General features: G+C 35.7%; 1 protein-coding gene across 1 annotated transcript in view; it reads right to left on the minus strand.

Moving 5' to 3' along the window:
- CALCR (calcitonin receptor) overlaps positions 1-20,951 on the minus strand; it is a 65,038-nt gene extending 44,087 nt beyond the window's left edge. The window contains exons 1-3 of the mRNA XM_032237980.1: positions 20,904-20,951; positions 11,896-12,043; positions 6,161-6,271 (exon numbers count right to left, since the gene is read on the minus strand). Of these exons, the coding sequence (XP_032093871.1) occupies positions 6,161-6,271; positions 11,896-12,043; positions 20,904-20,951 (307 nt within the window). The remainder of the gene's footprint in view (positions 1-6,160; positions 6,272-11,895; positions 12,044-20,903) is intronic.
- Between the last annotated feature and the right edge of the window lie 401 nt (positions 20,952-21,352).

The following is a 21,352-nucleotide window of genomic DNA, read 5'->3' on the forward strand; positions in this document are numbered from 1 at the left end:
ATGAACAATTAGCCACTATTTTGGGCATTTTGTATCTGCTTGAGGCAGTTAATTCATTTCCTTCATTCATTTATCAAGATCCTTTATTAATTACTGGAATGATATCCTATTTTTCACTTTAATACACCAATAAATAGCTCTACGGCTTTGTTTTAAAAGTACAATCATAACCCTAAATATTCCTAGGAGAAAATGATTGCAGGAGCAGTGCCAAAGCAACTTAACTGCTTATTCCTTTAAATTAAAACAGTGAACAAGGGATACAATCCTATTAAAAGTTCAAGGATAAGTTTTATTGAGTTCTTGGTATATTCCCTGAGCTTGATTTTCTTCATACAAATATTTCATTACCAGGCTTCAAGTGTTATGTTAAGAATAACTTACAAAGGGAAATCCCAATGCTATGGGAAACACCGCAGAAAAGGACTTATTTATGAAAACCACTCGGCTAACTCTTTAAGTATCTTGAAACTGTCTTCAATTGACAGTAAGTATATATTGGAGAAGTAGTTCTTCAAATCTTCTGCTGCTCCAGAACAATATGAGACCAAATCTTTTTGATGTTTGATGTTGACCTTTATGAAGCCAAAAATAGATGTGGTACAAATAATAAAGTCACCTTATAATGGACATGTAATATTAATAACATAACAGCTTCAAATACAACTGATTCACTTCTCAAGGTGCTGCTAATGTGATATTTAAAGCCCTATACAATTGGGGATACAGCTGCATAATGAACTGCACTTTACTATCTATGTATGCCTGGGTTTTAAAATCTTTGAGATATGTCCTTTTTACTCTGCATATATTGAAAACCAACTTTGTACAGCTAGCATCAGCTTTTGAATTTCCTCATTCAATATTTAGGTAAAGGTAAAGGTTCCCCTTGCACATATGTGCTGGTCGCTCCAGACTCTAGGGGGTGCTCATCTCCGTTTCAAAGCTGAAGAGCCAGAGCTGTCCAAAGATGTCTCTGTGGTCATGTAGCCGGCATGACTAAATGCCAAAGGCACACGGAATGCTGTTACCTTCCTACCAAAGGTGGTCCCTATTTTTCTACTTGCATTTTTACATGCTTTTGAACTGCTAGGTTGGCAGAAGCTGGGACAAGTAATGGGAACTCACTCCATTATGCGACGCTAGGGATTCAAATGTCCGAACTGATGACCTTTCTGATTGACAAACTCAGTGTCTTAGTCACCGAGCCACTACATCCCGATCTTTTGTTCTTAATAATAAGCAATGACGTTTTCATTCAGATAGGCCTGAGTTGTAAAAAAATTTACCATTAATTTATTTATTTGTTTTCTTTTTAAATGTTTTTTCATTATATTTTATTGCAATTTACCATATATTCCTAATTATATTGGAATTTGATAACCGTTTAAAGGAAAAGCAAGACATAAGCCTCTTTCTTCTGATTCTGTTCATTCCGTTACTAAAAGAGCAGCAAAAGACTAACAGCTGAGGTAATATGTTCACCTCTGCTAAGAAGCAGCACATTTTATCTGGAAACACTTGGAATAAGCACTCTTTAAATCATTCAAAGTATAGATTATCTGAAGCTGGAAAGTGTCTCAAGTAGCGCTTAAAGCTGATTGAATACAACGTACCACATTTTTTACTGTTATTCCATTGATATCGAAGGAATCATATTAATAACCTTTATTTCTCCTTTTCAATTGCATCACTTGGAAGGCAGAGAGGGAGAGGAAAATAAAGAAAATAGTTCCTTTAGTAGTTCTTGAGTCTAAATTCCAATATGTCTCTTTTATTAACAAGCCTGACTCACCGGCAGGCATCAAAGGTAATCAAAGGACATTTTCCTTGATACCTTCTGCTCTATAAAGCTATAAGAAGAAGATATACATTAGTTGCTGGAACTTCATTTTCCTTAAGATAGAAGATTTGTCTCAAGTGTCTAAGGAATGGGGGAAATGAGGTACTGTCGCTCTTTCAATTGTTACTGTTCCTTCATAAGAAAAGAGTTGGTGGATCTTGGACCAAACAATATTAAAAGCTCAGGTAATCCCTTTGTGGTTGAATTTTTATATCCATTCACAAAACGCCAAAGTGCTGCTTTGGGATAAATTTAAGTTATTGTGAATAATTTTTTTCCATCTCTTTTATGGTAAATATCCTAACCAGGATCCCCTCAACTGGCACCCAACAGACACATATAAATAACACCTGAAAAAAATTATCATGGTCAAAGTTACATTTGAGCAATGTTCTGTATCACACAGCAGCCAATCAGAAGTGTTCATGGGAAGGTCACACACATGAACTGAGGTGACAATGATTTTTATACTTTTTTACTCTAGCATTTAAAATAAGTTTCCTGTGATCAAATGGGTGTAGTCAGCCATCAAGATTAGTAACCAAATTTGTCATTAATTTCTCCAATCTCTTTTAAACTGTAAGCATTGTTTTAACTGGTGCTTACCACCTCATCTAATGGAAATCAATTCCAAATTTTAAATATACATTAGACAAAGAATTGATTTATTTATCCTATTTATCCTATTAAGATAACATCTTAGAAATTCTGGGATGCAGTCAGCTGATTATATCACTGGTTTTTGTGCTCCAGCCATTCAGATGGAATCTTGTTGGGTAGTTCCATAAAAAATTGCAATTTTATATAACATTAATTTCTCCATTGCTGTTTGTTTTCTCTAATCAGAAAGCAGAAATAAACACATGATGGTTTTAAAAGTATACTGTAAATGACTTAAAATGAAGGATTTTTTCATATAGCCATGTTATAATGAAATCTTGCATCTGTAGTTGGCAGAAAAAGTACGTCAATACAAATTGTTCCACTTTAAAAATTCAGTCTGAGAAATGATGTTTTACTTACAGATATGATATGGGTCAGTAAAATATTCTCATAGGAGCTGGAGGTTTTTTTTTTAACACACATTTTATTTATAGTCTAATAAATCAAACACCAAACTCCTTGCAAAACCCCAACTCACCAAAGGCACTCCTTTTATCATTAGCACCCAAATTCTTCGGAGAATAATAACCTACTTTTTATAATCCAAGAGGCTAGCCTTAGGTGTTTTGAGAGAATAGGAGAAGTCAGTGAGGAGCACTTTATCTTTTTCCCAGCCCTCATTTCCACAAATAAGGAACAGGGCAGAGTCAGACTCTAAGCCAAACTAAGTAATCTTTGGGAGCCTTTTCTTGCTACAGCACATGCTTACGCATCTAGCAATTTGTAACTACTGCTAAAAGGACTAATAACCGGAGTATCAAACTTGCATTGTCACGTTATTCTCACATGATGTATTGTGACTTTCCCCCTTCATTAAAATAGGGGAAGGCATGGCCAGCTTGTGACACATCTGGCCCATTGTCACGAGTTTGACACCCCTGACTTATAGGAAAGTCTATCCAGGTAAAACAGAAGTTAATGCATAAGCAAACAGATGAAGGAGCTATGTTAATTAGGAAAAGGAAAAGGAAAAACACATACACAGATGAAATAGTAAGTGGGTATAGTAAAACTGTAATGTCACACAGTCATGGATGATACTCTTCAATGTATAAAAGAAATAAAAGAAACATTTATTTCATCAAACTTGGTTCTTAGTGAATTTTGTTGTTGTTGTTTAGTCACTAAGTCACGTCCAAATCATGGATCATAGCATGCCTGTTCTCCACTGTCTCCCTGAGTCTGTCCAACTCATGTTCATTGTCTTGGTGACACTATCTAATTATCTTCTCCTCTGTGGTCTCCTTCTCCTGTTGCTATCTATCTTTCTCAACATCTTTTCCAATAAGTCCTCTCTTCTCATTTGGTGGCTAAAGTATTTGAGGTTCAGCTTTAGTTAATGAAGTGCAACAACATAAACAATTATTAACAAAAAGAAAATCTAAGAATGGTTTTTTTTACAGATTTAAGGACCTAGGAAAATACCAGACACACAAATAGATATCCTGCAATGGGACACAATATGAAGTTTTTTCTTGGCGCAATAAGTACAACAAAACGTAATGTGACAATACAGAAAGCCATATTTTACAGTGATGAAAATGAGATGCATCAAAATTTGGGCTTTGCTTATTTCCTTCCATTTCTTCTTCTGGCACAGCCACATGGAAGGTTTTGAACATGCATGCTTGGCTTCTGTCTGAACACTTTTGTTTTGTTTGAATTTGGCAGAAGATTCAGGAATATTTCTGTTTTTGATTAATTTCTGCTTGCCAATTTATCTGAATTATTTATGGCATTTTTATGCTAATGTCAACAGCAGAAATATTATCTAAGTCATTTTGCAAACAGTCACAACAAAGCGTAGTGATGATTAGTCTCAACAAGGCCAGAATTGTAGGCATGCAACCCATATGTGTCTTCTCAAGTGGCAGGAAGTGATTATTAGCTACTAGTCCTTTCAGCATGTATTTGGAACAAAATAAACAGATGGCCCAGCTCTGGTATGGGAAGCTGGAGCTAATCCTACCAGACTTATTCTATTCAACTGAAGTTAACGATCTGTGGCCTAAGATTGCCAGCAATCATTTGCTTACTTTAAGTGTCCTTAGAACATGCTGTTCCAAGGCATAAAGTGCTATTACAAAAACAAGAGAGAAATCAGAAGTGCGTATGCTTCAATAGGTACCTGAATGTGCAAAAAACAAACTATGGAAACATAGATTCTTCAGTTAGTCACATACTGCTTATTCCTTCTGATAAGCACAATATATTTTTAATAGTGTAGTTTACTGAACAAGCTACAAATTAAGAAATAAAAACATGACTTACAAGTCAATATGCCCATTCACACAATATTCAACCAATCATGATATGGTTTAGCACAATACAGAAACCTATCATTGGGAAAAAATACAAACATGGATTGGCTCTATTGGGATCTTAGATTCAAGACATTATTAATTCTGAAAGCAATCCCTTGGCAGAAAACTTTCACTCCTATTCTGTAACTGTGGAAATCCCATTTTCTTTTGAACTTGATCAACTTTATTCCACCTTCTATTTTTCCATTTCTCAACTGATATTTCAAATGGTATCAGTGCAATCTTAAACATTTCCTATCTATACTCATATAACAGCATACAAATTTTGCTGTAGTAGAAAACAGCAATCAACTAAACACACATTTATAGTTATTCGTGCATAAGAACTACAGAATGGTAGATCGTGCAAAAATGTCTCCCTTTAATAATTTATTTGAAGGTTCAATTTATTAATACTTGGTGAAGATATAGACAGAATATATATATATTGCTATGAATGTTTTAGGAAAAGTAATAATTACACACTTGATGACTTCATAAAATGTCAGTGGTGTTTTCAAGGTGTGGTTTTGAAAAAGGTACAATAGGATACACAATGGTACAATTGAAACATGATAGTACATATACAATAGGTAGAATTCCTATCACACTATTGTGGCATTGACAATATTGATTGCATTGATGATATCCCTATAAAGTATTATGAGTTTTAGAATTATGTTGCTACATATTATACAGGAACCTTTGATAATAAAATATTTAAAACACTAGGAATAAGATTCATGTCACACAAATGAATCAATTTTAGGAACTGCAATTTAATTCCCTAGCAATAGAATTATGATAAAAATGATTGACATGAAAAATAAACAATGCCATTTTCTGGATTGTCAATAGTCAATATGGCAAACACTAAGAGGATTTAAAGCAAAACATTCTGAACATTCAGTGCAGGTGTAACTAGAACTCAGGAATGCTATAAATAAAAGCTATTTATCTTGTTCACTTTAATTTTAAACAGGAATGACTACTTGATTTTCCTACTGCAATATTTGCATTTTGGGTGGGGGGAAAACCAGGTTATTTTTCTGTTTGCGGATTGGATTATAATTTATCTGTAAACTTTCTGTTCTGTGCATTTTTGTCCCATATAGGAGTATTTGCAAGTAATGTTCTCACATGCTAATGCATGTATTTTTTAAATGAGAGAATTTGCATCAAAAGCTTGGAGAAATCAGAAAAAATCACAAAAAATAAACTGTTCCTGCATATCTACAGTAACTAGTTCTGGACATGTAAATGCAAACCAACTATATTTTTAATGTTGATAAAATTTATCCTTTCATTTCCATATTCTACCAATTGGCTGAAAGTAACAAAGGTACTATACCAGTTGGATCAAAATCTTGAAAATAATCGGGACAATTCTGGTCAGCATATTCTCCAGCTGGTGTATCATCCCAACACAGCCATCCATCCCAGGTCCGGTTACAGTACAAACCTAGAAATTTGAAAGCAATAAAGCTTGATAGTTTTGGGGAAAATATACTGGCCTTTTTTTCCTAAGGTCAAAGTAATGTCTATCATGTTCATGAAAGCGCCTAGCATTTTTCTTGTTTTTACGTTAAAAGACAAAGACCCCTTTGAGTTGAACTTGACTTTTGATTATTATATCTGCAATTTTCCTGGCAACAATAAATAAGTGGTCTCCCACTGTCTTCTGACATATTATTTTCAATTTTGCAGAATGGCCTACTATAAGGGATATTGCATTATCTCCCATCGATTTGTAATTTGGTTCAACTTGACTTAGTTTTTGAAAGCTGCCAAGTTCACTAGGTTTTGTCACCTGTGCTGGATAACATATTTATTATTAATTATTAGAGGTTACTTCACATTACATCCCATAATAGAGTGAATTAAATGAGATTCATCAGAATTTAAGCCAAAATTGACATAGTTAAGTGGTCCCTTAAGTGTATACTCTAATAGGGATCACTGATAATAATTCCGTGAGCTTGTTTCTCTTCATCATTACAACTTGTTTATATAACAATTTCTTAGGCACCTAGATTCGCCTTTAGTAAGATGGATGGCATACAGGTTAGATGAATAAAAAAAATTTTTTTTTGCTATGCTGTAAGGTTCCTGGCAGCTGATTTAAATAAAAGTTCCATTTTGAAGTTTTGTTTAACAGAATTCTTTGTAAAGAATAGAGTTAGAATAGGGATAGAGTTACAAGATTTTCAGCAACTGAATTACAGAATTACTTCAAAACATTATCAGCTTTTTCATAACAGAAGTAATGTGAACTGGAGAACAGCTGGTTCTTTTCCCCTATTATGGAGAATTTGTAGGTGGCAATTTATAATACTTCTGAATCTCTCTCTATCTATGAGCATGTCATTATTATCTACTAACAACAGCAATAGTAGAAAGATTCAGAGCTGATTGTTTGCAATATGGCAAAAACTAAGATATTTGAGTAAATGGGGACAGTGGCAATGAAGGGACAAGATTATTTAGGCAGGATAGTATTCTTGAGTGTCAGGGCCACCAAAATCTGGATCTGTCAGTATAATTATGTTACTTAAACCTGGCAATAAGTCAATGAAATGGGAAAATCATCTTTGAAAATTTTGTGGCTAAATGATATTAGAACCCAAAACACGTGGTAAAAAATTTAAATATATCTAAAGTGCTTGGCTACCTTTGGAGCAGTTGCTACCTAAAAGAAAATATTACTGATTTGTTAGGCAACTTGAAAGTAGCTCCCCGGTGCATTTTCCTCATGATGGGAGGTCCGAATGTTTCAATGTGGGTAGATGTTGTTTTCTTTGAAACACAAAAGTTAAATTGTTCAGTTTTTTGTCTGATTAATATTGACCTCAGCACTCCATCAGTACAATCCTATTTCTTTTTTAGATACATTTTCTTCCAGACTTTGTACTGGATAAAAGAACCCTATCATGGAATTAGTGGAAAAGTTTAAGAAAAGAACAAAAATGCAACCAAAAAATATTTCTGAAAGACAGCGCAGTCAGTTATGTAGGAGGCTTAGTTTTTAATTTTGAAAAGATTTGTCATTTTATGAAATGAAAAACATTTGTATTTTCCAATACAATACAGAAACTTTTTCACCCAGGGGAAATAAAACAAGTTCCTCCACCTACACTTCAGCTTATTTTTGAAAAAAAAAAGAAGAAAAGAATAAAAACTAATTTTATTTCTGCACAATATGTACTTTCAATCTGCTTATTTGTTACACCTAATTATTTGTTGCCTCATTAAAACAATATTTTTTCCTTTTTACCATATATATCTTTTCAGTTCTGTATTATGCAACCTTACCAATGATATTTTTTTTCATTTAACAAATATATTATTTATTCTCTGTTCCCTCTACCGAAGAAAATAGCATTTTTGAGAGCTAAAAAGACCCCCGCTCTAGGTGCCACAATATTTTGAATGGCATGCAATCAAGTTAAATGATAGAAGGATTAAAACCAAAGATGTTTCATGATGCAGTGGATTTCTTTTGGATATGTTCTACCTAAGGAGAAAAACCGACAAACTCTTTTATAGATATTTGTTAGAGTACTTTACTTAAAATATTATATCAAGAACAGCTCTCTAATATCTATTATTAGATATCTAATACTTGTGCTTTAGGAGAATGAAATCAAATTCCAAAGCGTTTAAAAATATTATATAAAAGTAAACTCCATGTTATGAAGACTTTGGTGACAATAGCAGTATTGTGTGTTTTAGATCTGCTCAACATTAAAGATGATATTGAAATAAAGATCTCAAACCCAAGTTTCCTAGTCTTCTTGCCTCTAGATATTTCATACAATATGCACTAATTATATAAAAATGGTAAAAATAAATATGCATTTCTTGGTACTATGCTTAGCAAAGATGAGAAAAAAATAACTTTTAAGACATTCAAATGTTGGCAGATTGATGTGGGCTTTATGTGGTTCACTGTGAAAAATTAATGTTTGTCAAAAGAAAAAAAGTGGCTGTGCATTGCAACATAATTCTACCAACTTTGCCATATGGAAGCCAAATTTAGTCTTGTCAGAAGAAATGTAAAACATAAATGCTATGAAAAAAAGCTATATAATAAAACGACGAGGCAAACAAGAAAACCAGGTTTAAGAATTAATGAGGAATGATTATTGATTGAATATAAAAGTAAATGAAGAACAGAGGAAGCAAGTATATAGAAGTTGTTTGGTCAAATGCAAAGAACATACAGTAAATGAGGACTGAATCACAAAACACATAGTTAGCGGTTAATATATTTAAAGAAACCATTAGTGCTGGATGAAATTGATAAGATCAGGGGAGAAACTTATATGTCTACATTTATGCACAGAGTTGGGAGAAGCAAAACTTTTTTTTTATGATATAACAATATAGAGAGGTTGGTGAATTAAATTAATCAATGGTCTATTTAGCTATTTTCATTAATTATCTTTTTCTTGTTGCAATTTGTTTGGCTTAGTATTTCTTACTCCTTTTTTGCCCTGGTATAATTTCCTTATCCCAGGAAGAAAATGGTTATGTATATATAAGTATGCCTGTAAGTAATTTGAAATCTAGGTAGTCTTTGATTAATAACAGTTTATTTAGTGTCTGAAGTTACAACGCCACTTTAAAAAGTGACATGACCATTTTTTACACTTATAATTTCAGATTGCAGCATCCCCTTGGTCATGTGATTTACATTCAGATGATTAATGATTAGTTCATATTTATGATGTTTGCAATGTCCTGGGTTTATGTAATCAACTTTTGTGACCTTCTGACAAGAAAAGTCAATGGGAAATCCAGATTCACTTAACAACCGTGTTACTATTTTAACAACTGCTATGATTCACTTAACAAATGTGGGAAAAAAGTCATATGGGACAAAAATTTCTCACTCAGCAACATAAAAGTTTCAATTTTGGTCGTAACTCAAGGACTACCTATAGTAGGCTCTATTGAAACACAGATTTAGCTACATTCTCTTTAAAAGTGCTTCTTCCTGCTTTGTCTTTATCAAAGCAAGCAAATTACACTTATGGCATATCATGCTAAGTTTCTCTGTAGTACCTTGTGAGGGAGTGTTTTTCTCAGGAGGTGACAACTGTATACAAACTGTATGTTGGATGATCTTTCTGTTCTCCTTACCCTACTTAGTGTTTACTGATTTTCAGGAATCAATTAATAATCAGGACAAACACTAGAATCTTTCAGCAAAGCTCCAGAGTGGCTTTTTTGAAAAGTGAAAACCAAAATAAAGAATAGCTCCACATAGCTCTTGATTAAAGTAATATATATTCAACCAATGACTTTCCTTGTAGTCAAATATTTTATTACAGTTATTTATATCTAGTACTCATTAATCTCTTTGATGGTTCTGCCTCTTTTATTCAGCATGATGTGGCACCAAGTGGCATCTCTCTTTTTAAAAGCTAGCACTTTAAAACCACTTAGCCACTTAAATATTCAGCTAGATGAGCTGCTTCATTATACTCTAGAGATAAGGGTACGAAGGATCTCCGTGGATTCAGCATAAATGTAATATTGTTTCCTTAATTGGTCTCGATTCCCTACTGAGGGCAGGAATCTTAATTACCAAAATCTAGTCTTTAACTTCTCTTTTTCTTTGATAGAAGAGAGCAAGAATATATTTAGGTGTAAATATTGAAATGAAGTCACCAATTAAATAAAACAGGTTTTATTCATATGATATATTCATCAGTAGTATGGTATTTCAGTAGAGATCATTTTCTGTATTCATTAAAATGATAGAGGGTCTGGACCAGGGGTGGGTTTCAGGCGGTTCTCGGCGGTCCCCGCGAACCGGTTGGTCAGCAAACCCGGAAGTAAGTAACTTCCGGGAATGCCGAAGGATCCACCCGCCCACCCGCGTTTCTTACCCGGTTTTGACAAGTTCTGCGCTTCCACGCATGCGCAGAACGCATACAGCGCCTGCGTGATCCTCCAGGAGCAGCTGGAGCATCGCACAGGCGCTAGTACGCATGCGTGCACTGTGCGCGTGCACAAGGACGCCGCCGGCCCCGTTCCAACCGAACCGGTTGGAACCGGACGGGAAACCCACCCCTGGTCTGGACATGCTAGACTAAAATGTAGCTGGGTGGTTGTATGCTTGGTGTTTCATAGCCAGAGAATTAAGTGATGATTAGAGAAGCAATAACAGGACAAAAATTACTAGGAAGTAGCTTTCAGTTAAAGACTTAATACTCTTTTATCCATCTTCAATTGATGGGTATAAAAATAGTACAGATAGTCCTTGATTTACAACCACAAGTGAGCCCCAAAACCTGTTACTAAACAAGATAGTTGTTAAATAAGTTTTACCCCATTTCATGACTATTTTTGCTACAGTTAAGTGAATCACGTTAGTAACATGATTGTCAAGTGACTCTGGGTTCCCCATTGACTTTGCCTGTTAGAAGGTCGCAAAAAGTGATCACATGACCCTGGGAAATTACAATTGTCATACATATGAGGCAGTTGTCAAGCAGCTGAATTTTTCATTCCGTGACCATGGGGACATGGCAATTGTCATAAGTGTGAAAAATGTTCATACGTCACTTTTTTCAAGTGCCATTGCAGCTTTGAACAGTCACTAAACAAACTGTTGTAAGTTGAGGACTACTTGTGTTTGTTTTGTCTATGAAATCTTGTGATAATTCAAATCTAAATATAGAGCAATAAAAAAAATACTTTCAGCGGGAGGTGGAGGTGGGGAGAAAGGCCAGTATGGTTTGGAAATATCAACACCAAATCAGTTGTAAAAAAAAAATGTTGCCCCTGCAGAATGTATCCAACACACCTTCAAAATGAATAACTTTTCTGCTTAAAGAAATGTTATTCATAATCTAACGTTGCCCTTGACACTTTCACTATTTATAAAACTTTTTGAGGTTTTCAGTCTAATAGTTATTACCAGACATGTTTTCTTTATAATTATGTCACTAAATAAAGTGTTGTAACTGTTGATTTCCCCTCACTCCTTTTTCTTTTCAGCAATCCAAAATCAAAGCACTGCTTTAAATAATAATTTCAAATAATTTTCTTTCTTTCTCTCGTTTGTTCCTTTACCTTTTTTCTTGTAAGGAGGCGCTCTGTTCATCCTTTCATAGCACTTGAACTGTGAATCTACTATTTTCTGGTGTATCACTGAATACTCCATAGACTCTAAAGTAGGATCGACATAACTTACAGTAGTGGGGAAACTTGGAGCCATTCTCTGTATATATATAAAAAAAATATTTGAAAGTTATATCAGGACAATTCAACAAAAACATTTTTATTTGTTTGTTTGATCAAGGAGTTTGGAGTTGCCAGGAAAATGTAAAACGCTCTTAATCTCAGGGACATATATCTATAGAGTTGGCAACACGCAGGACTGAATGCAACTTTGAATGATTGTGTGCATTGATTCCCTGGGAGATCTTCTACCATATCATAAAATCATGCATAGAAAATCTTCATTCACTGTAGCGATCTAGTGTAAGAGCTGTCTGTAATTTCTTATCTCTTCTTTTAATGACAGTAGCAGTGGTGGGATTCAGCCAGCTCGCATCTATTCGGGAGAACCGGTTGTTAACTATCTAAGCAGTTGGAAGAACTGGTTGTTGGAAGAAATCTCCTTTTGTTTTTTTCCACTTTCCAGGGCTAATCCTGTAAGGAAGGCAGGAAGGAAGCATTCTGGTGTTGTTTCTAGTCTAATCTTTATTGCCCTGCTTACATAAACTGACCCTCCGGTTAACCCTGATTCCATTGTCACAGCTAAGGCAAAAGTGCCAATTGATGTGAGTGGCATTGAGTTGGCCACACCCACACACTCATATGACCACTGAGCCCCGTCTACCCAGATGGTCATTAGGGCAGAGAACCGGTTGTTAAATTATTTGAATCCCACCACTGGACAGTAGCAAGATAGTAATTAAAAGGTGGTTATGAAAAAAGACTTATTAGTAGAGATGTTATTGTTACTGTATTCTTTGATTATGTTGTTAATGTTGGAAACAAAAAAGAGGACAACCCCCCACATTATTTCAATAGTAAAACTACATTTTCTTGTAGCAATGTTCCATCTATTTTATTATTAATTTCCAGTGTTATCACTACCAAGAAATACTTAGCTAATCTAACTCTTTCACATTCCTACAGTATATGCAGTCTCAGGATAATGTTTCACATATTGATACAAAGAAATGTAACACTCACAGGTCAGCTAATTGTGAGTAAGCATATTTTATCTTTGTGCATATAATATAGTGGAACACTGTGTATTCCCATAAATTAAAATAATATTATTTAAAGCATGAGTGGGCAGAAGAGGGATTTAGAAGTACTCCTAGGATTCCAGATAATTTGCCCAATTTCTAACACATAATCAAGGAGAATTTGGACAATGCTACTAGCTATGATTTAGGGGTATGTATGTATGTATGTATGTATGTATGTATGTATGTATATATGTGTGTGCGTATATGTATATGTGTATGTACATGTATATGTACATGCACATGCACATGCATATATGTAAATGTTTTCATAGATTTTCATGCGTACAGGTATGCAGGTCTTGGCATATTCGGGTCTCTTCCCGTGTAACATTGAGAGTATCTTGGAAACGTTTCGACAAGGTCCCACTCGTCATCTTCAAGCTGGTGCCTTTGGCTTCGTACTTGTGCGAGCAAAGTGTGATCAGAGCTTCCGTTTTCTATAAATATTGGTGTGTGTGTGTGTGTGTGTGTGTGTGTGTGTGTGTAGTACCAGCTTTGTTGCTGTAAGTGGATTGGTTGGTTGTGTTGCACCCTGCACAGATCAACTCCATAGCCTAGACCCTCATCTCCAGAACCAAACGCCTAGCCAACAAAGACCACCTGAAAATTGAATTACACACTTTCACAAACGTATTAATTTCCAACGGATTCCAAAGAAAGACAATTACCAACCTAATCCAAAAGGAGACACTTTCTCAAGAACTGAGACACAGAACAGAACAATGGAACTGTCCTCCTCCCTTACATCAAAGGCATCACAGATAAAATCAGCAAAATTCTAATCTGCAAACATCAACTCCATCAACTAATCAAGATGTTACAACACAGCCAATCAATCCGCTTACAGCAACAAAGCCAGCACTCCACACACCCCTACCAATCTTTATAGAAAGATGGCAGCTCCAATCACATTTTGCTCGTACAAGCATGAAGCCGAAGGCATCAGCCTGAAGATGGCGAGTGGGACCTTGTCAAAACGTCACCAAGATATGCTCAATCTTACAGGGGAAAAGACCAGAAAACGCCAAGACCTGCATATATAAACAACAGAAAGAACAACATTGGAGATGTTTTTATGTTAAGGGTGGAGAAATGAAATAGGCTGTTTTGATATATCAAATCAAAATAATTCATGTCAGTCTCAACTTTTTGTGATTCAGTTTTTGTCTGCATGAAATTTTCTTAGCAACAGTACATTGCCTTCTGGGATACTTTTTAAATCTTCCAATCTTATTTATAGGGCAGCTACCAATTGGATTTTTGCAGCTTTGATCAGGTTGCCCTTGTCTATACATCTGGAATAATCTTCCTGCTAATTTCTCCTTAACTTTCAAGTCCACACAAAGTCAATCAAGTGTTGTTAAATACTGAAATTCCAATAACAAAGAATGTGTGTGTGTGTGTGTGTGTGTGTGTGTATGTATGTATATGTATATATATGTGTGTGTGTGTGTGTGTGTGTGTATATATATATGTATATATGTATATATATATATATATATATATATATATATATATATATATATATATATATATATATATATATATACACACACATATATATATATGTTATATTTATGCTGATAAATAAATAAAGGGAGACTAGTATAGATCTATTTCAAGCTATTTAGCTCTCATCAGCTAGCCATACCCATGTTGGGAATCGAACCTGTGCTCTATTGCCTCTTAGGCAGATGTGTTAACCATTGAGCTACAGAGCTCGACTCCTTATCAGCCAGCCAGGGTGAGAGGTATATATTTAAAGTCACAACCCCTGGTATGCCCAAATATGGGAGGAAGGTCACACTTCCACTTTCTGTCTTCGGCTCATCACAAGAGACCATCCAGACAGAAACCCAATATTTTTTACTGTTGCCTTTTTGTTACATTTGTTATATTTATGCTGATAAATAAATAAAGGGAGACTAGTATAGATCTATTTCAAGCTATTTAGCTCTCATCAGCTAGCCATACCCATGGGTATATAACAAATATATATATATCCAACAATAAGGGGTGGATTCACTTATCATGCAGGACTAATCTGAAATCAAATTACATTATGAGTTTATATTGAGCATGAACCATGCAAATCAGTAATGGCTTATGCATCAGGAATTGCCAATAATTTATTTTCATTCTACATCAATCTGCAGAATTTATTGAATTAAAAGATATAAATAGTAGGACTGTACCTAGCATGTGAAAGATATATGGAGGCACAAATGAAGCCCCTCTCTTTGAATTGTTAAAGCATTTGTGCCTTTTGCAACACTGTGCTTGGCTGGCTAGGTTTATTTTCCCAATTTCACTTTTAAAATATTATGCACAGCTTTAATATGTAGATTAATATGTTAATGTTGTTGTATCTGACCTATATTCTTCTCCATTGAAATAGAAAGGACTTTTTAAAAAGGAAAGGTATTTTTCTGACTGCAACTGGCATTTGATACTTTGCTGGATGCATCTAGAATTTGATATGATCAGATTCTCAGACACATATTAAAAAGAGATCCCACTGAATTCAGTAAGGGTTACTTCCAAGTAAATATGCAAACAGTTGTCCTATTAAAATACAACATACATTTTGCCTATCAGCATATTTCTATATACATCTTTATACTTCTAAGTATAATTTATGCAGCAAGTACATTTTTGTACCAGGTTATTACTTCTTTTTTTGGATTTAGTATATTTATTTAAAACCTCTGGTTAAGAATGAACATGTTTCTTAACTGACTTAAGACTAAAATGATGAAGGTGTACAGCTTTGGAAAGATTAGGTAATTTTGCATTTATTTTTATATTTCCAGCATCCACTTTTATTGTTCCAATTTACCGTAGAAATACAAATAAGGAAGTCTACTGGTGGCACAAAATCTTTCTACATGGGCTACTGCATGAGGCATTTGGAAATATTCTAATCTGTTCCTTTCATAAAATATTCTGCTCATCTATAAGACACTTAATGACTTAGTAAGGAATGCCATTGTACATCTAAGTGAACACATGAAGACTTTTAAAGTTCAATATCAGATTCCTTTTCAAAGGCAGCAGCAAGGAACGTCTTTGTCATCATTGCACTATTTAATTTGACTTACTACTATCACATCAACAGAACAATTTTCATGGTGTTGGAAAAATAAATTGGAACCATGTTAACTGTCATGTTCTCCCTTTTACATCTACTCCATCCAACATTTATAATCTTTATACTAAGTCTAACAAAAGCTATATGCAAGTTACGTGTTTCAGCTTCTATCAGTCAAGTATCTTGAACAGGTATTTTTAACCCAACCATATGTTCATTTAGAAAGTTTATTACAGTCTGTCAGATAATAATCTCCTAGAGCAACTAACAGAGATTGAACAAGATAGAAATTACTTTAAAATGCTAAGGTCCACAGAATAGCATGCTGCATAGTATAGATCACATTAAAAGATAATTGAAGAATCATAACCGAAGTGTCTCCTGCCACTGATTTCCTTCTATCTCTTACTGAATGTTGGGCAACCAAAAAAAAAAGCTTTCTAAGATGGGATGACATTAGGCATTACCAGTACAATTTGAGGATTATGGTATCCAAGCTCCTACAAAAAGACTGTTTCTTATGAAATTCATTTGTTCATTTATTTATCTGGCTGCCCATCTCAAGTTCATGATAGTGGACAGCTAACAATAGTGAACATTTATATAGAAACAAGCACAAAAAAACCCTCATATTAAAACCTTATAAACACAATTGGCAGCCAAGGTCCCAAAACCAATAGTAATTAATATAAGCACGGACTCTGTAAATTATTAGGTCTTATAAAAAGACACCAATATATTCTTCAGGGAATGCTGTTCCAAAGGGCAGGTGCATGGCAGAAATGAGTGTCTTCTGGACCCTGCCAGTTGACATGCTCTAAGTCTAAGTGATGGAATACAGAACATGTGTCTTCTGATGAATGGGGATTAGGGTATAATCTGATGGGTCAATTAGACAAAATCCGGGAGAGGTAGAGTCACAAATAACTCAAATGTTTGCATTTTTGACCATCTATTGAGTTCCTTTCCAATGACATATGTGATAAGCAGATGCTGTTTGATGATGTTAAAGGTATCATTGCAGGATGCAAGTTCCAAGTAAAGCTGCCTTTTGATGATGATTTTGCCAGTGCAAATGGTGTTCAGGTGGTGTTCCAGATGTTCTAAGATTGCACCCAATGTATCTATTACTATCGGTACCTTTGCTTTGTTTTGCCACAGTCATTCTACTTCTATTTACAGGTATTTTGTGATTTTTCTCCAGTTCTTTCTCTTCTACTTCTGGCTTATCCACTATCTAGACTTTTTTGTTTTTCCTTTCAACAATTGTTACATCTAGGATGTTATGTGGCAGGTGGTTGTCTGCATGGATTCTAAAGTTCCATAGCTTCTTCATTAGCTATAATTTTGTCTGTTTTTGTGCTCCTACCAGTTCTTGCTTGCAGGCAAATGATATTTCTTTCAGATCTTCCAATGTACTATTGTTGCTAGTTTGTTATGCCTTTGTTTGTAGTCAGTCTGTGAGATTTAGCAGCAGCTAATTAGGTGTCCACTGTTTCTTCAGCTTTTTTGGAGAAGTGGTACCTGCTGTCCGTTGCTGTCTTTTCTTTCCTGGCTTTGTATGCATTTGTTCTTAATGCTTGGTCTTGTCAAGTCAAAATTAGCCCGTGTCTCTTTCTTCAACTTTGCTGCTCTTAGTTCTTGCTGGGTCTTGTAGTTATGTGCATTTTCTCTCTGTGTGTGTGTACTAACCCTGTAATGCTTTCTCTTCCCATGTCTCTTTTCTGTTTTTCGTTTTGTCATTCTTGTAAGCCAATTTGGTCTCTCCAGAAGTCAGGAAGCCTTCCTGAAATACTAGCTTCAGTGCATGTTCTTCACTTTCCTTCAGATATTTTTCTAATGCCCCTTTGTCTTCTTTAACTGTCATGTACTTGCAACATTCCATGTCTACCTATGCTCCATGTTAAGGAGAGTGAACTGCTTTAGTGATCACTCAGCTCCAATGGACTCTGGGAAGTATACAATAAAATCACATTAAAACAGCTAGTTGTTGTATAGAATGAATAATCAGAAAAAGCAACAGAAGACAAAGACCTCCTCAATTAAGCTCCCGCTCACTACAAACCCATTTATTCATAAAAGCTAGTATTCCATAAAGGAAAGGATAGAAGTAGATAACAGGCTTGTTCTACCTGGATTCTATCTTCAAGATGGTGTTTCTTTTCTCATCAACTTCAGCAAGCAGTCATGAGGATATTCCATGCAGGTGGAAGTGTAGCAGAAGATAAGAGCACAAAGACAGTAACTGTCTGGACCTCTTTCTCTTCAAGAGGTCAACACACCTATTGTTTTTGCAGCAACAAGCCAGTTTGTCACCAGAATAAATATATTGTATCTTAGATATGTCATCTAGATGTTGAATGCAAGCTTTGTCCTGGACAAAGTTAAATATGACATTTTAGAAAGAGTTATTATGTTATAGACTAGATATTTATGTACAGAAATGTCTAAATGTCACAGCATGGTATCAATTCAAATATTAAAATAGATTTTAGAAAAATAAATGTTGACCTTTTCTATTAGATATCTCATGCTGAGACATGTTATGCTGAGTTTATGTGTTGTCTGTCTGTCTGTAATCTATAGCTGTCTATCTATATTTGTCTGTCATGGCCCCATTGGAGTCCAGTTCAGAGGATAGAGTGTTGAAATTGGAACTGTCCGACGGGATGGCACATCTCCCTTGGAACGTTTGGAGAAGCCAGGGATTAAGGATGATGCAGTCCTGGGCCCCTCGGGCATTGTGGGAAGGTGTTGATCAGAGAGCTACTTGCCTGCCTAGACACAGGAGAGAATCGGCGGGTGATAGTAGTGCTGATAGGAGCAGATCTCCTCTGATGAGAAACAGCTGCCTCCTCTACTTGATCCAAGGGCATGGACAGTGGAGCATAGGCAAGCTCAGCGAAGGGCTGCAATGCCACTCAGGAGAAGGTTGCCCCACTCCTCCTCACAAGGAACACCTGGAATGGATTGACTTAAGGAGAAGCCATGTGGAGTTAGTCTTTGCCAGAAAAAATTATTTGTTTTGGCTTACACTCCTCTGGCTTCGACTCCTGCTTTTTGCCTTCTGCCCTGCCTTGCCTTGAGAGCTGCCTTTTGCTTGGTACCTTTGTACCCTTTTGTCTTGCGTCTTGTGTCTTGCCTTTGCCTTGTGGACTACAGTTTGCCTCATGGACGCACTTAGCTGGGTGGACTGGTCTTGGAAGCCAGGACTTTGCAGAAAACCAGGATCACTCACAATAACTCTTTATAAAGGCTCCCCTTGAAGAGATTGTAAGGCAACAATCTCTGGTGGCTTTTAGAGCTAGGGGAACCAAAGAAAAGTCATCTTGTCTAAGCCATGATTCAGAGCCTTCAAATGAACGTTGTTTTCACATATATAACAGATATGGGTACCTGAGAGACCGCCTCCTGCCGATTACCTCTCTCAGACCGATAAGATCTGACAGGTTAGGTCTCCTCCGGATTCCATCTGCCAGCCAATGTCGGCTGGCGACTCCCCGGGGGAGAGCCTTCTCTGTTGCAGCTCCAGCCCTCTGGAATGACCTTCCCGTGGAGATCCGGACCCTTACTACCCTCCTGGCCTTCCGCAAAGCCACCAAGTCCTGGCTGCTCCAGCAGGCCGGGGGGCTTGTGAAACACCCAGCCCCACGGAAATTGTGAATGTTGCGCCTTTTTTAAAGTGTTGTCTTGTCTATTTATCCCCTTTCCCTTGTCTGTTGTGAGCCGCCCGGAGTCCTCCGGGAGTGGGCGGCATACAAGACAAATAAAATGAAATGAAATGAATGAGATATAAACACATACAGAAGAATGCCATTTTAACACCATTAATTGGATGGAGTGAGCAGGAATGAATCTCCAAGTTAGTTTCATCTGGAAATAGTTAAGTTAGGTTGAAAAGATTGAGTCAAGTTATTTGATCTGATTTGATTTTTAGGGAAGTCACCCCTCCTAAAAGAATGAAATATTTTGAAAACTATTTAAAAAGGCAGAATATTATATTTCCTCTAAAAGAGAAATAGAAATCTTAAGGTAGACAGAAACTCAGCCTCAGCCCTCAGCAGATATTTGGTGCTCATTAAGAAAGACTGGGCCATCCTATCTACAAGACAAAAGACGTTCATCTCCAGGGTGATGGAATTAAGACATGACCCTCTATATAGGATTATCTAGCAGCAGAACTCACTGCATTGCAAAATCTCCTAAGGACATTGCATCAGCAAACCTCAACCAAACCTATCTCAGAAAAACACGACCCCACATGGCCCCATGAGAGTCTGACAACAGCCAATAAAATGCATGTTCTTGCACAGGAACAGGAAGCTCAAGTCCAAAGTCCAAGAGAAGGTGTAAGTATCTCTCATTCTCAACTCTATGTGTTCAGCTGCACCAGGACATGAGGTTAGTGGTTCTGTTCACCATAAACCTTCTTTCCAATCAGCCTCCATGTTTCCAGTGTCTGTCTCTCGGCTTGGAATTGAACCAGATGGATATTTCCTCCAACAGATTTAAATCAAATAACAAACAATTTATGATATTTCATTAACTTGCACGGTGCATTGATGGGCATTTAATTAGACCAAGTGTGGTTGAACCAAGACAGCAGTAGGAACAGTGGGTTTAAAATTATTTACCCTGCATAATATGGTTTCTGCATTTAAAAATCATGCACACTTTGGCCTGAGTGGTTTTCAGATAAATGTTATTAGTTTTTTTTTACTTACAATTAGTAGAATGATCAGTAAGAAATAACCACTGCTTTTTTTATTCATTGCAGGTCTTTTCTGGAGAAATATGTCTTTCCTGGCTCTAAGGGAAATTGGAAAAAAAAACAGACTCGTTTAGATTTTATTTTATACATGGTCAGTTAAAACATTTCTGTCTTCTGGTATTACATTTTAAATAATTACACTAAACGTTTATGGCATATCAAGTTTTCCCATTAGTTCTTCTTTGGAAAATTAAATATGTCAATGAAACACAGATTATAAAATTTAATTTAAGCTAGTGCTAAAATGATTTACTGTGAAGCTCAGTGTTTCACATCATCGAAGTTTAATCAGATAGCTTCATTAATTCTTGTTTTTAGCTAAGATCACTATGTGAAATAGGGGTCCACATAAGTCCTTTAAATAAACAAACAAGCAAATACATAAATCCCCTTACTTCGCTG

The sequence above is a fragment of the Thamnophis elegans genome, chromosome Z, assembly GCF_009769535.1.
Source record: "Thamnophis elegans isolate rThaEle1 chromosome Z, rThaEle1.pri, whole genome shotgun sequence".
Taxonomy (NCBI): Eukaryota; Metazoa; Chordata; class Lepidosauria; order Squamata; family Colubridae; genus Thamnophis; species Thamnophis elegans.